Here is a 15,126-nt window from a genome sequence, read left to right as displayed (position 1 = left end):
TAAGGTGGTTATCGGGAGAGATAATTTCCTACAAAGTGGACATGGAAAAGACAGTGAGAGCTAAACCGTAGAGGCTGGTGGACTCCATCCTGGAGTTGGACAATCAGTACTCACTTGCCCCAAAAGTAGGAAAAAGCTGCGGACACAATTTGAATTATCAACGGATAAGGCAGTGGGCCAGCAGCGGCGTACATGTGTATTTTATGGACACAGGAAGAAGGCCTTTCGCTCACCAGATGAAATGGCAATCAGTTTCCCAGGAGGTGGCGCAGATCCTGATTTCCATCCAACAAAGAACAAAGAAAAATACAGCACGGGAACAGGCCCTTCGGCCCTCCAAGCCTGCGCCGACCATGCTGCCCGTCTAAACTAAAATCTTCTCCACTTCAGAGGATCCCTCTATTTATGTATTTGTCAAAATGCCCCTTAAACGTCACTGTCGTCCCTGCTTCCACCACCTCCTCTGGCAGCGAGTTCCAGGCACCCTCTACCCTATGTGCAAAAAACACCTCGTACATCTCCTCTAACCCTTGCCCCTCGCAGCTTAAACCTATGCCCCCTAGTAATTAACCCTCTACTCTGGGGAAAAAGTCTCTGACGATCCATTCGGTCTATGCCCCTCATAATTTTGTAGACCTCGATCAGGTCGCCCCTCAACCTCCTTCGCTCCAGTGAGAACAAACCAAGTTTATTCAACCTCTCCTCATAACTAATGCCCTCCATACCAGGCAACATCCTGGTAAATCTCTTCTGCACCCTCTCTAAAGCCTCCACATCCTTCTGGTAGTGTGACGACCAGAATTGAACACTATACGCCAAGTGTGGCCTAACTAAGGTTCTATACAGCTGCAATATGGCTTGCCAATTTTTATACTCAACGCCCCGGCCAATGAAGGCAAGCATGACGTATGCCTTCTTGACTACCTTCTCCACCAGTGTTGCCCCTTTCAGTGACCTGTGGACCTGTACACAAAGATCTCTCTGACTGTCAATACTCTTGAGGGTTCTACCAATCACTGTATATTCCCTACTTGCATTAGACCTTCCAAAATGCATTACCTCACATTTGTCCAGATTAAATTCCATCTGTCATCTCGCCGCCCAAGTCTCCAAACGATCCAAATCCTGCTGTATCCTCTGACAGTCCTCATCGCTATCCGCAATTCCACCAACCCTTGTATCGTCCGCCAACTTACTAATCTGACCAGTTACATTTTCCTCTAAATCATTTATATATACTATGAACAGCAAAAGTCCCAGCACTGATCCCTGCGGAACACCACTAGTCACAGCCCTCCAATCAGAAAAGCACCCTTCCATTGCTACTCTGTGCCTTCTATGACCTAGCCAGTTCTGTATCCACCTTGCCAGTTCACCTCTGTGACTTCACCTTTTGTACCAGTCTGCCATGAGGGTCCTTGTCAAAGGCCTTACTGAAGTCCATATAGACAACATCCACTGCCCTACCTGCATCAATCATCTTTGTGACCTCTTTGAAAAACTCTATCAAGTTAGTGAGACATGACCTCCCCTTCACAAAACCGTGCTGCCTCTCACTAATACGACCACTTGCTTCCAAATGTGAGTAGATCCTGTCACAAATAATTCTCTCCAGTAATTTCCCTACCACTGACGCAAGGCGCACCGGCCTGTAGTTCCCTGGATTATCCTTGCTACTCTTTTTTTTAAAATATGTCTTTGTTCTCCTCCTTTTTCACATTTTCTCCCAAATTTATACCCACCAACAATAAACAATAATCAGTAACAAATATGTCAATCCCCTTATCAATAACAACGATCCCATCCTCCCACCAAACATTCGCCCACATGTCCACATAAACAAATGACAAAAACAAATCCGGAATCACCCAAGCCACCATTAACACACATTGCTCCCCTCCCCCCAACCCTCCCACCCACCCCAACTGTTCGATGTTATCCAGTTTTTGAAAGTGCATAATGAATAACGCCCATGAATTGTAAAACCGATCTATCCTTCCCCTCAGTTCAAACTTAACCTTCAAAAGTCAAGAATTCTAACAGGACCCCCCGCCACACCAGGGCACAGGGTGGAGAGGTTGCTCTCCAACCCATCAGGACCCACCTTCAGCGATCAACGAGGCAAAGGCTACAACATCTGCCTCCGCACCAGTTTCCAACCCTGGCTGGTCTGACGCCCCGAACATGGCCTCCCGGGGGACCAGGTCCAGTTTCACCTACACCACTTTAAAAATTACCCTAAACCCTCCTTCCAGTAATCCTCTATCTTTGGACAGGACCAAAACATATGAACGTGATTAGCAGGGCTTCCCCGCAACATTCACACACATCTTCTACTCCTTCAAAGAATCGGCTCATCCTCGCCCTCGTGAGGTGTGCTCCGTATACCATCTTCAGCTCTATCAGCCCCAACCTCGCACACGAGGTGGAAGCATTCACTCTCCGGAGGACCTCACACCAGAACCCCTCCCAACTCTTCCTCCCACTTTGCTTTGATCCCTTCCAGTGGTGCCTTCTCTTCTAAAATACCTCCGTAAATAGCTCCGTAAACTGCTACTACCGCCTTCTCCAGTCCCCCTGTCATCAGCACCTCCTCCAGCAATGTGGACGCCAGTTCCTCCAGGAAGTTCTGTATCTCCTTTCTGGCAAAATCGCAAACCTGCATGTATCTAAACATTTCCCCCGCTCCAGCCCATTCTTCACTTCCAGTTCCTTCAATCCTGCAAACAGACCGCCAAGAAACAAATCTTTCAGTGTCTTGATCCCCTTCTCCTCCCATTTCCGAAAATTTCCATCCCACCGCCCTGGGTCAAATCTGTGGTTCCCCCGAATCGGCATTTCCCTTGACCCTGCCCCCAACCTGAAGTGTTGGCGAAACTGCCTCCAAATTCTCAATGAAGCTATTATTACCGGACTCCCTGAATACTTCCCCGGGGCTATCGGGAGTGCGCTGTTGCTAGTGCTTTCAGCCCCAACTCCTTGCACAAACTCTCCTCCGTTCTGACCCACTGGGAATCAACCCCTCTGACCCAGCTCTGCACCTTCTCCACATTCGCCGCCCAGTAGTAGTACATCAGGTTCGGGAGACCCAAACTCCCTGCCTGCCTTCCCCTCTGTAGCAGCACCTTTCTAACTCTGGCCACCTTCCCTCCCCATATGAATGACGCAATCCTTCCCTCAATCTCTCTGAAAAAAAGCCTTTGGCAGGAAGATCAGCAGGCATGTAAAATGAACAGAAATTGCGGCAACAAGTCCATTTTAACCGCCTCTACCCAACCCGCCAGTGACAGAGGGAGACCACCCACCTTGCCAGATCAGCTTTCACTCTCCCCACCAAACTAGAAATCTTGTACCTGCGGAGCCCCCCCCCCCCCCCCCTCACTCCCGGGCAACCTGCACCCCGAGGTACCTAAAGTGAGCCCCTGTCCTACGGAATGGCAGCCCCCCCACCCCCAGCCAAGACACCACAAAATATTCACTCTGGTCTAGATTTAGTTAGTACCCAGAGAAAGACCCAAACACTCGAAGCAGCTCCAATATTCCCCCTATCGACACTCGGTATAACAGCAAGTTATCAGCATATAAGGACACCCTATGCTCTATCTCCTCACTTTCCCCCCTCCCCACCCCCCTCCCCCGCACTATTCCTTTCCATATCCCCAAACTTCTTAATGCAATGGCCAACGGCTCTATCGTGAGTGCAACCAGCAGGTGGGACATAGGACATCCCTACCTAGTCCCACTGTGGAGAGAAAAGTATCTCGAGCTGATGTTGTTTGTGCGGAAACTCGCCCTCGGCTCCTTTTACCCAGTTCACAAATCTTGGTCCAATCCCAAACTGCTCCAGAACTGCCATCAAGTACCCCCATTCTACCTGGTTGAATGCCTTCTCAGCGTCCAATGCCACAACCACCTCTGTTTCCTTCCCCTCTGCCGGTGCCATAACGACGTTCAATACACTTCTAATGTTTGAAAAGAGCTGCCTCCCTCTCACGAACCCCGTCTGATCTTCACCTATCACCTTCTGGAGGCAGCCCTCCAGCCTACCCGCCAGTACTTTTGCGCCCCACACTCCGTCGGATCTTTATCTTTTTTTAGCAACAGGGAAATCGATGCCTGCCGCAACGTTTGTGGCAGCACCCCCTTCCCTATCGCCTCTTCAAACATCCCCACCATCAGGGGTGCCAACTTATCCTTGAATTTTGTATAATATTCCACCGGAAACCCATCCGGCCCTGCCACCTTCCCCGACTGCATCCTCCCAATCGCACCCTTTCTCGCCTCCTTCTAATGTAGCACTGTCCCCCTCCCCTAACCTCGGGTACTCCAACCCATCTAGAAATTCCTGCATCTCACTGTCTCCCCCGGGTGGCTCTGACCTGTACAACCTCTCATAAAATTCCTCAAAAACCTTGATAATCAGATCCGGAGCAACCACCAACTTCCCTGCCCTATCCCTTACCTGAACAATTTCCCTTACCGCTGCCTCCCTCCGGAGCCGACCTGCTAACATACCTGCCTTATCTCCATGTTTGTAAACTGCATCCCTTGCTCGTCTCAGTTGGCGCACCGCCTTCCTGGTGGACAGTCGGTCGAAGCTCACCTGTAGTTCCTTCCTCTTTTCCAGCTTTGCTGGGTCCCCATCCTATGCATAACTCCTATCTAACTCCAACATCTCATCTATTACCCTCTGCCACTCCAACATCTCACCTATTACCCTCTGCCGCTCCAACTTCTCCTCTTTGTCCACCCTGGCCTTAAACAAAATCACCTCCCCCCTTACCACCGCCTTTAGAGCCTCCCAGACGACCGCCTTCAACACCTCACCCGTACAGTTGAAACCTACATATTCCTTAATTACCTTTTTTTGTCACAGAACAGTTGGTCCCCCAAAAGTCCCAAATCTAATTTCCATCCCGGCCTGTGCGCTACTCCCTTCTCCAGCACCACATCCACCCAATGCGGAGCATGATCTGACACTGCAATTGCAGAGTATTCCGACCCCTTAACCCCAGCCTGCAGCTGGATCCGCAATCAAGCGACGCCAAAAATAACTTTAATCACTGGCTAGCTTGCTTCGAGGCCTATATCAGCTCAGCGACCACCCCATCGATGGAGGCTCAGAAGATACAGATCCTGTACTCAAGGTTGAGCTCCAACGGGTTTCCGCTGATCCAGGATGCCCCGAATTACGCAGACGCCATGGCGCTCCTCAAAGAAAACTACGCACAGAAAATGAACACACTCTTCACCAGGCACATACTCGCCACCTGCTCTCAACTCCCTGCTGAGTCCATAAAAGACTTCCGGCGGGCCCTAATCCCATTCGTCCGGGACTGTGACTGTCAGGCCGTTACGGCCACCGAACATTCCAACCGTCTTATGCGCGATGTGTTTGTAATGGGGATTGGGTCGGACCTCATACGCCAAAGACTGCTAGAAGGGGCCACGCTCGACCTAGCTCAGTCTGAAAAGCTAGCACTCTCCATGACGGTCGCCTCACATAATACTCAGGTCCACCCCTCCTATCCCTCGTGGACCCCACAGACGGCCGCCCCAGCCGGGGCTTCACCCAGCCAGTACGCCTGCGCCACACGCCAACCCGCGCACCCCGGGAGTCCCCGATGTTACTTCTGTGGCCAGCAGAAGCACCCCCATCAATGCTGCCTGGCCTGCACTGCAATTTGCAAGGCTTGCAGCAAAAAGTGGCACTTCGCCACGGTGTGCCAGGCCCGCGCAGTCGCTGCTATCGCACCCTCCCCCCTGACCTACACACAATGGGCGCCAACTTCATCCCGGACCACACGCGGCCAGTGGGCGCTGCCATCTTCACCTCCCGGAGCCATGTGCGGCCCAGGGGCGCCACCATCTTGTCCAGCTCCCACAACGTGCGGCCCATGGGCGCCACCATTTTGTTCCCTGCAGGATCTTCAGGCGCCGCTATCCTGTCTTCCCCACGGGGCATGGACGCAGACAGCATTCCACGACCTGGGTCCCCCACGCTCTCCATCCTCCGACACCAGTGACGACCGACCGCAGCTCGCCTCAGTGACGATCGACCAGTCTCGTCCACACAACCTGGCCACCTCTTGCCTGCTGGACTCCGGGAACACTGTAAACTTCATCCACCCGGATACGATAAGGCGCTGTTCCCTCGCGGTCCATACCGCCAATCAAAGAATTTCCCTGGCCTCCAGATCCCATTCCGTTGCAATTGGGGGTTCTGCACGGTCACGCTCACGGTCCAGGACGTAGAATTCAGCGACTTCCGCTTCTACGTCCTTCTTAATCTCTGTGCTGCACTACTATTAGGCCTGGACTTCCAGTGCAATCTCCAGAGCCTTACCCTCAAATTCGGCGGGCCCGTACCACCCCTCACTGTGTGCAGCCTCGTGACCCTAAAGGTCGACCCACCCTCCCTCTTTGCCAATCTAACTCCGGATTGCAAACCCGTTGCCACCAGGAGCAGATGGTACAGCACCCAGGACAAGATCTTCAGGTCGGAGGTCCAGCGGTTGCTTCGGGAAGGCATCAAGTCGTAGTCGTTAAAACTGGGGAGAAACACAGATTGGTCATGGACTACAGCCAGACCATCAATCGGTACATGCAGCTCACGCATGCCCCCTCCCACGCATATCTGCTATGGTCAATCAGATTGCACTGCGCCGGGTCTTCTCAACGATAGACCTCAAATCCACCTACCACCAGCTCCCCATTCATAAATCGGACCGTCCATACGCTGCTTTTGAGGCAGACGGTCATCGCTATCACTTCCTCGGGGTTCCCTTCGGCGTCACTAACGGGGTCTCGGTCTTCCAAAGGGAGATGGACCGAATGGTCGACTGGTACGGTTTGCGGGCCACCTTACCGTACCAAGACAACGTCACTGTCACGATTTGCAGCCACGATGCCAACCTTGCCAAATTCCTCCACATCGCCACTCTCCTCAACCTCACCGACAACAAGGAGAAGTGCGTGTTCAGCACAACCCGCTTAGCCATCCTCGGCTACGTTGTCCAGAACGGAGATCTGGGGCCCGATCCCGACCACATGCAGCCCCTCATGGTGCTTCCCCTTCTCCACTGCCCCAAGGCCCTCAAATGCTGCCTGGGGTTCTTCTCCTACTACGCCCAGTGGGTCCCAAACTATGCGGACAAGGCCCGCCCACTCATTCAGCCCATCCACTTTCCCCTTACGGCCGAGGCACAACAGGCCTTTGCCCGTATCAGAGCTGATATAGCCAAGGCCGGGATGCACACAGTAGACGAGACACTGCCCTTCCAAGTAGAATGCGACGCATCAGATGTCGCACTTGCCGCAACCCTCAATCAGGCAGGCAGACCCGTGGCATTCTTTTCCCGCACCCTTCATGCCTCAGAAATTTGGCACTCGCACGTCGAAAAAGAACCCAAGCTATCGTTGAAGCTGTGCGGCATTGGAGGCATTACCTGGCCGGCAGGAGATTCACCCTCCTCACTGACCAACAGTCGTTAGCCTTCATGTTTAACAACACGCAGTGGGGCAAGATCAAAAACGATAAAATCTTGCAGTGGAGAATCGAGCTCTCCACCTATAATTACGAGATTTTGTATCGCCCCGACAAACTCAACGAGCCCCCAGACACCCTATCCCGAGGTACATGTGCCAGCGCACAAGTAGACCGACTCCGGGCTCTACACGACAGCCTTTGTCACCCGGGGGTCTAGGATTGTACCATCTCGTCAAGGATCACAATCTGCCCTACTCCAACGGCGCCGTTGCTGCTCTCCCCTAAGAGGTTTATCACGAGTCCGGTGGTGGCGGCGACCCTAAGAATCTGGGGACAGTGGAGACGACATAGGGGGGAAACAGGGGGCTCGATGGAGGCTCCATTGGGTGGCAATCATCGGTTCATCCCAGGGAACAGGGATGGGGGATTTAGGGGATGGCAGAGGGTGGGCATCAGTAAATTGAGGGACCTGTTTATTGGCGGGAGGTTTGCGGGCCTGGGGGAACTGGAAGATAAATTTGGGCTTCCCCAAGGGAACATGTTCAGATACTTGCAGGTAAAGGCTTTTGCTAGGCGGCAGGTAGAGGAATTCCCTTTGCTGCCCTCGTGGGGAACGATGGACAGAGTGCTTTCGGGGGTGTGGGTCAGAGAGGGGAAGGTGTCTGACATCTATAAGGTAATGCAGGAGGTGGAGGAATCGTCAGTGGAGGAGCTGAAGGCTAAATGGGAGGAGGAACTCGGGGAGCAGATAGAGGATGGAACTTGGGCGGATGCCTTGGAGAGAGTCAACTCTTCCTCCTCATATGCGAGGCTTAGTCTCATCCAATTTAAGGTGCTGCACCAGGCCCACATGTCCGGGACTAGGATGAGTAGGTTCTTTGGGGGAGAGGACAGGTGCACCAGATGTTCGGGGAGTCCAGCGAACCACGCCCATATGTTCTGGGCATGCCCAGCACTGGAAGAATTCTGGAAGTGGGTGGCGGGGACGGTGTCGAGGGTGGTTGGATCCAGGGTCAAACCAGGGTGGGGACTTGCGATTTTTGGAGTTGCGGTGGAGCCGGGAGTGCAGGAGGCAAAAGAGGCCGGTGTTCTGGCCTTTGCGTCCCTAGCAGCCATGCGGAGGATCTTGCTGCAGTGGAAGGATGCGAGGCTCCCAATTCAAAATTTTTCAATAAAAATTATTTTATTTTTTTTAAATCTGCCCTACTCCGTCGAGGAAGTACGGACAGTGACCAGGGACTGCCAGGTCTATGCGGAGTGCAAACCGCACTTCTACCGGCCGGACCGTGCACACCTGGTGAAGGCCTCCGACCCCTTTGAACGCCACAGCGTGGATTTCAAAGGGCCCCTCCCCTCCACTGACCGAAACACGTATATTCTCAGTGTGGTCGATGAGTACTTCAGATTCCCCTTCGCCATCCCATGCCCCGATATGATGTCTGCCACCGTCATCAAAGCCCCAAACACAATCTTCGCTCTGTTCGGTTTCCCTGCCTACATCCACAGTGACAGGGGACCCTCATTCATGAGTGATGAGCTGCAGCAGTTCCTGCTCAGCAGGGGTATCGCCTCCAGCAGGACGACCAGCTATAATCCCCGGGGAAATGGGCAGGTAGAGAGGGAGAACGGGACGGTATGGAGGGCCGTCCAACTGGCCCTACGGTCCAGGAACCTCCCAGCCTCTCGCTGGCAGGAAGTCCTCCCTGATGCACTACACTCCATCCGGTCACAACTGTGCACCGCTGCGAATAACACTCCCCATGATCGTTTTTTTGCCTTCCCCAAGAAGTCCACATCCGGGGTGTCGCTCCCCACTTGGTTCGCAGCTCCAGGACCGGTCCTGCTCCGTAGGCACGTCCGACTCCACAAGGCAGATCCGTTGGCGGATAGGGTGCACTTGCCCCATGCCAACCCCCAGTATGCCTATGTGGTGTACCCCGACAGCCGCCATGATATTGTCTCCCTCAGGGACCTGGCACCAGCAGGTTCCACCCACACACACACACTTCTCCGGCCCGGCGCCACCCTCCCCTTCCCCGGCGCTCCCAACATGAACCCCACCAGGACCATCCCTCCTTCCCCTGCCCATGCCAGATGATGAAGAGGATTTCAGCACACTCCTGGAGTCACCCAACATCAGGGCAGCATCGACATCGCTGCCACCGCTGTGTCTCTCCCAGCGGAACATCAAGGCACCAGACCAGTTGAATCTCTAACTGGCACCGGACTTTCAAATTACGTTTTTTTTCTTTTCCCTGATAAAACACTGTACATAAATTCACTACTGTATATAGTTCTCCACCACCCCCGCTGGACTCATTTTTAACAGGGGGTGAATGTGGTATACCACTGTTACACCTGTATTAGGTGATGTAAGGTGGGACCTGTACGACAAGTTCGCCGGTAGCCCTTGCCTGCTGGCTCCGCCCAGTAGGAGGAGCGTGTCCTCTATTCAGCAGCCATTTCGCCAGGTGCTGTGGGAGGCCACACATCTTACTGCAATAAAGCCACAGTTGTATCTCACCTTAGTCTTTGTACAATTGATTGTGCATCACTCCCCACTATCAGTTTGTGTGTGTCCAAGTCGGGGATGGTCCCAAACACCTTCTTTGCGAATCACACATGGTCTCAACTTAACAGCACCACTAACCTCCCCTCCAGCGCCCCTGTCACAATCACATATCTACCCCCTTGATCTGCCACCACCTTCTCCATCTGGAAGCGTACTCTTTTGCTGACCAACACCGCTACCCCTCGAGCCCTTCCGTCAAGTCCAGAGTGAAACACTTGGCTAACCCAGCCCGATTTAAGTCTCACCTGGTCCTTCACTCTCAAGTGAGTCTTCTGCAGAATTGCTACATTGGCTTTCAAACTTTTAAGATGCGCAAGCACCCTTGACCGGACCTCCTAGCCCTCTCACGTGACTATCCTAACTGGGGGTCTCTTACCCCCACCCCCCCCACCCTTCTTATCCACCATCATCATACCACCGGGCCCTGCCCCATGAGCCTGACCCACCCCTATCCATTATTAACATCGAACCCCTTTCCCTCCACCCCGCCCCTCCTTACATCATTTCCTCTCGAAAAAACATCGCCCAGCATCAATCTCTTTCCTCCCCCGCTTCCCTAATCAGTAGCACAACTCCTCCACCCCTTTTACATCCCCCTCTATCCTGGCTTAAACATCTAAATCCTGGAATGTTTAGCTGCCAATCCTGTCCTTCCTTCAACCAGGTCTCTGTATTGGCAACAACATCATGGTTCCAAGTACTAATCCAAGCTCTACGTTCATCTGCCTTACCCGTTATACTTCTTGTGTTAAACATCAGGCCACCAGTCCCACTGTTTTCAGCAACATCTCCCTGTCTGCTCTTCCTCAGGGCCATACCGGCCCTATTTCCGAGTTCTCTGTCAATTTTTTCACCTTCTGACCTATTGCTCCGGTGCCCACCCCCCGCCATACTAGTCTTATTAATTAAGACAAAGAGGAGGGAGAAATAGAAAGAGTTGGAATCCCTGTTGGGCCCTGAGAAAATTAAGAAATGCATTACATTGATATAGACGGTAAAGCTCCTAGCCCTGATGGCTTCCCATTGAGTTTTATAAGAAGTTTGCAAAACAACTGGTCCTCCCTTCCTTGGGTTAGCTGTCCGTTAGTTGTGCAGGCCTCTATTTCCCTGATCCTTAAGACAGATAAGGACTCTACAGAATGTGGGTCTATTTCGGACACAAAGTTACTTGCACAGTGCTAACACTGCGGTTGGAGTCCTGCCTCCCAGGTAATCTTGGAAGGCAAAACAGGATTTGTCAGGGGTCAGCAGTTGTCAGCTAATATACATAGTCTATTAAATGTTGTCCTCACCCCCTATTCTGTGCCTGAACTGAACAGGATTGTTTCCCTAGATACTTAAAAGGCATTTGATAGGATGGAGTGGGTACCTCCCTTTGAGATTCTTGGGAAGTTTGGATTTGGACAATAGTTTACATCATGGATTTGTCTTCTTTATAGAGTCCCCACTGTTAGTGTTCGCACAAATCCTTTGAATTAAGATTACGTTCCGCTGAATAGCTGCAAGAGCAGGGATGTCCATCGTCTTTGTTCCCATTTGCGCTGGCAACTGAAGTGTCTTGTGCGTGGATGACCTGTTTCTTTATTTTATGGACCCAGTACCACTATGGATGAGATAATGAAGCTGCTTGGGAGCTTTGGCTCCTTATCTGGGTATAAGCCAAATCTGGATAAGAGCAAATACTTCCCAGTTAACCTTCCCAGAGAGGGGAGCCCATCTAGGGATGTTACCTTTTCATCTTGCCAGATCTAGCTTTCGTCACCTGGGAATCCAAGTGGCCTATGATTGGGCGTTGCTTCATAAATTAAATAATACTAGCCGGGTTACTGGGGTCCAATCTGACTTGTGGTGAGCTGGTAGCATAGTGGTATTGTTGCCATACTGGTAACCCAGAGACCCCGGATAATGATATGGGGATCCGGATCGCACCATGGCAGGTGATAGAATTAAAACTCTAATGATGACAATGAAACCATTAAAGGGCAGCACAATGGCAGTGCTTAGCACAGTTTCAGGGTCCCAGGTTTGATTCACGGCTTGAATCACTGTCTGTACGGTGTCTGCATGGGTTTCCTCCGCGGCTCTGGTTTCCTCCCACAGTCCAAAGATATGCAGGTTAGGTGGATCAGCCACGGTAAATTGCCCTTAGGGTTAGGTGCGGTTACTGGGTTACAGGGATGGGGTGGAGGTGTGGGCTTAAGTGGGTGCTCTTTCCAAGAGCTGGTGCAGACTAGATGGGCAAATGGCCTTCTTCTGCACTGAAAATTCTATGATTCTATGAATCCGGTCGCTGTGGTCCAATAAAGCCACCTCCGTACTCTTGACTGCAACTCCATGGACTTCGATAGTCTCACTAGTTTTTCCCTGAGCCACACAAACGGGGGCCAAGGACTATTTGATTGATCTATAAAGATCCTTCTCAAACTCTTCCGCCAAGATACTAGTGAGAACCTCAGACGTTAATGGAGTGGCAGGAAAGAAAGAAACCAACTCTGCCATCTTAACTAATTTTGAGCTCCGAGAGGCTTCAGACTCTGTCAACGAGTTTCTGCTCAAAGCTTTCTTATCTTTGCTTTTTCTCGGCATCTCAGCAAAGAGAGAACTCCCCGGTAACTAACATAAGTTTCCAAGGATTAAGCAACCCTTGCCGCCAAAAAAAGGGCAAAGAGATCAGTTCTCCAGCAGGAGGCACATTGTGCATGTCTTCCCCCTACTTTATGCCACTCGAAGTCACACTTCAGATTCTACCCACTCATTGCGATCAAAGATTTTGCTTGTGTCGCTTCTTTTACATATCATCTGTTTATTATGGAAACTAACATACTTTTCTCAGCCCAAAAACTACCAGCTTCAAATTTTCATACACTGCATTTCACTTTCATGAACATCATTTAGCTGCAGCATATCTCCATAAAGTACCCAATTTTAAATTACATTTTACCGTACAAAAATGTGAAGTATGCAGTGGATTTAAAAAGCAAAAGCCCCTGAAAATGCCACCATTTAGGAAATACTTATATTTTCCTTACAAAAATAACACAAAAAGCACAAGGTCAATTCTACAAAAGCAATGCAAATGGATTGTAATGATTAGGTATTAAAAATTGTATCATGCACGGTTACTTGATGAACATCTTGAAATATTAACATACTACAAGACAAGTGTGAATGAAAATAAACTAACCTTTCTCGGCAAATTTGTAGATGGCTTCACAGGCTTTAAGCAAAATTTCATCTTCTAGTGAATCCAGCATAAGAACCACTGTGTGCACATTTCGGCTCTCGATAATAAATGTACTAAATTGCTGAAAAGAGCAGAGTTCATTTTTGTATATTTTTAATATTCCGTCACTTCAAGAAGTGAATAAACAACATTTTCCAGCACTCATTCAACCATATTTTAAAATCTACCTTGTATTGGATGAAATGGCCAATTTAGGTAACTCATTATTCTCAATGCTTAAAATTATTGTAAAGTGGAAATTTCATTAAGGTGTGTGAGGATAGATCGCATCCAGCCAGTAGCAGCGGCAACATATCCCACCTCTTAAAATCCACCCTCATTTCATTCAACCCTCTCACATTCCATATGATCAGCCTGGCCCGCCCCCGCCTCCCAAAATCATTTGTAGTCATTATTGCTGGATTTGGCTCATTCTGTTAAAATCTATGGGATGTTGTTTTGGGGAGGTATGTTCTCAGAGTTTAGGAATGTAGAGAGATTTGCAGTGGAGTTGATTTAAATATACCATGCGTGTAACCATTATTGTAGTTAATAATTTTGTTCTATATTATTGCCATTCCTGGTGTGTGGTTTACAGTTCAATAAACATTTTTTTCTTTGAATGATTATAGCAAGACATTGGTTTTCATCTCTTTTCTCACATTATACCAAATTGCAAAATAAACACATTATACCAAATTGCAAAATAAACAGTTAAAAACCAGCATTACATGTTTCCCTTCAGTGATTTGGAATACCCTTGCATTTAAATCAGGAAAGTTCTTAACAGCATTCCTCAGAGAATACAAATGATTGTTCACAATAAACTGATATTTGTTTTTTCATTGAAATATCTACTACATGTGGCTATGTATGTTTAGGTCCATTGTCGCACTAATCAGTTGTTGGCGTCTTCAAAAGTATATAGTTCTCTTTACTAATGATTCTCTCCAGATTGGTTTTCCCTTCGAATATTTTCCATTTTCTTCTGAATTAGTTTATTCTTCCTCGAATAGTTTCACACACACACACACACACTGGAAAGCCTTCTAGCCCCTCCATCCTATTTGTGAGTGTTTAAAATATTTAATTTTTTGACCATGCATATAAATATAACCTCACAATTATATCCAGGGTCTATTTGTGCAGGACACTGGATAAATGTCAGAAGAAGGAACAATAATATCTCCCCCCCCCTACCCCAATTTACTGGTCCTAGTCCAGGAACACAAAGACAATTTTAGTATCTTAACTGCTGCCCCGGTGGAGGTCAGCTAATTTGACTCTTGAAGTTTCATTATACTCAATTGTGAGTTCTAATTAAAGTGCAAAATTCTCTGAAGGTGGCCAGGCAGGTGAAACAGTTGTTCAGAAGGCATCCTTGGGTATATAAATAGAGGCATAGAGTATAGCAAGAAAGTGATGCTACACCTCTACAAGTCATTGGTTAGACCACATTTGGAGTACTGTGTTCAGTTCTGGGCACTATATTTAAGGAAGGATGTTAAAGCCCTGGAGAGCGTGCAGAGGAGATTTACTTGAATGATACCAGGAATGAGGAATGAGATACAAGGAAAAATTGGAGAAATTGGGCTTGTTCTCCTTGGAGCAGAGAAGAGTAAAAGGTGACCTTATTGAGGTGTTCAAAATTCTGAACAATTTTGAGAGAGTAAAGAAGGATATTCTGTTTCCACTAGTTGATATATCAGTGACTGGGGATCACAATTTCAAGATGGTTAGCAAAAGAGCTCGGAGTGAGATGAGGAGAAACTTTGAAGAGTTGTTGGGGTTTGGAATGTGCTGCCTGTGAGAGTGATGTATATGAATTCCATAGGAGGTTTC

The 15,126-nt window shown here is 49.5% G+C and overlaps 1 protein-coding gene across 4 annotated transcripts in view; it reads right to left on the bottom strand.

Moving 5' to 3' along the window:
- Positions 1–15,126, bottom strand: part of armc3 (armadillo repeat containing 3) — a 191,054-nt gene that overhangs the window by 139,026 nt on the left and 36,902 nt on the right. For all 4 annotated transcript variants that reach the window (XM_038798110.1, XM_038798109.1, XM_038798111.1 and 1 more), the window contains one exon: positions 13,246–13,366. In XM_038798110.1, the coding sequence (XP_038654038.1) occupies positions 13,246–13,366 (121 nt within the window). The remainder of the gene's footprint in view (positions 1–13,245; positions 13,367–15,126) is intronic.

Source organism: Scyliorhinus canicula, chromosome 5 (genome assembly GCF_902713615.1).
Source record: "Scyliorhinus canicula chromosome 5, sScyCan1.1, whole genome shotgun sequence".
Classification (NCBI taxonomy): Eukaryota; Metazoa; Chordata; class Chondrichthyes; order Carcharhiniformes; family Scyliorhinidae; genus Scyliorhinus; species Scyliorhinus canicula.
This window is presented reverse-complemented; position numbering and strand designations above follow the sequence as displayed.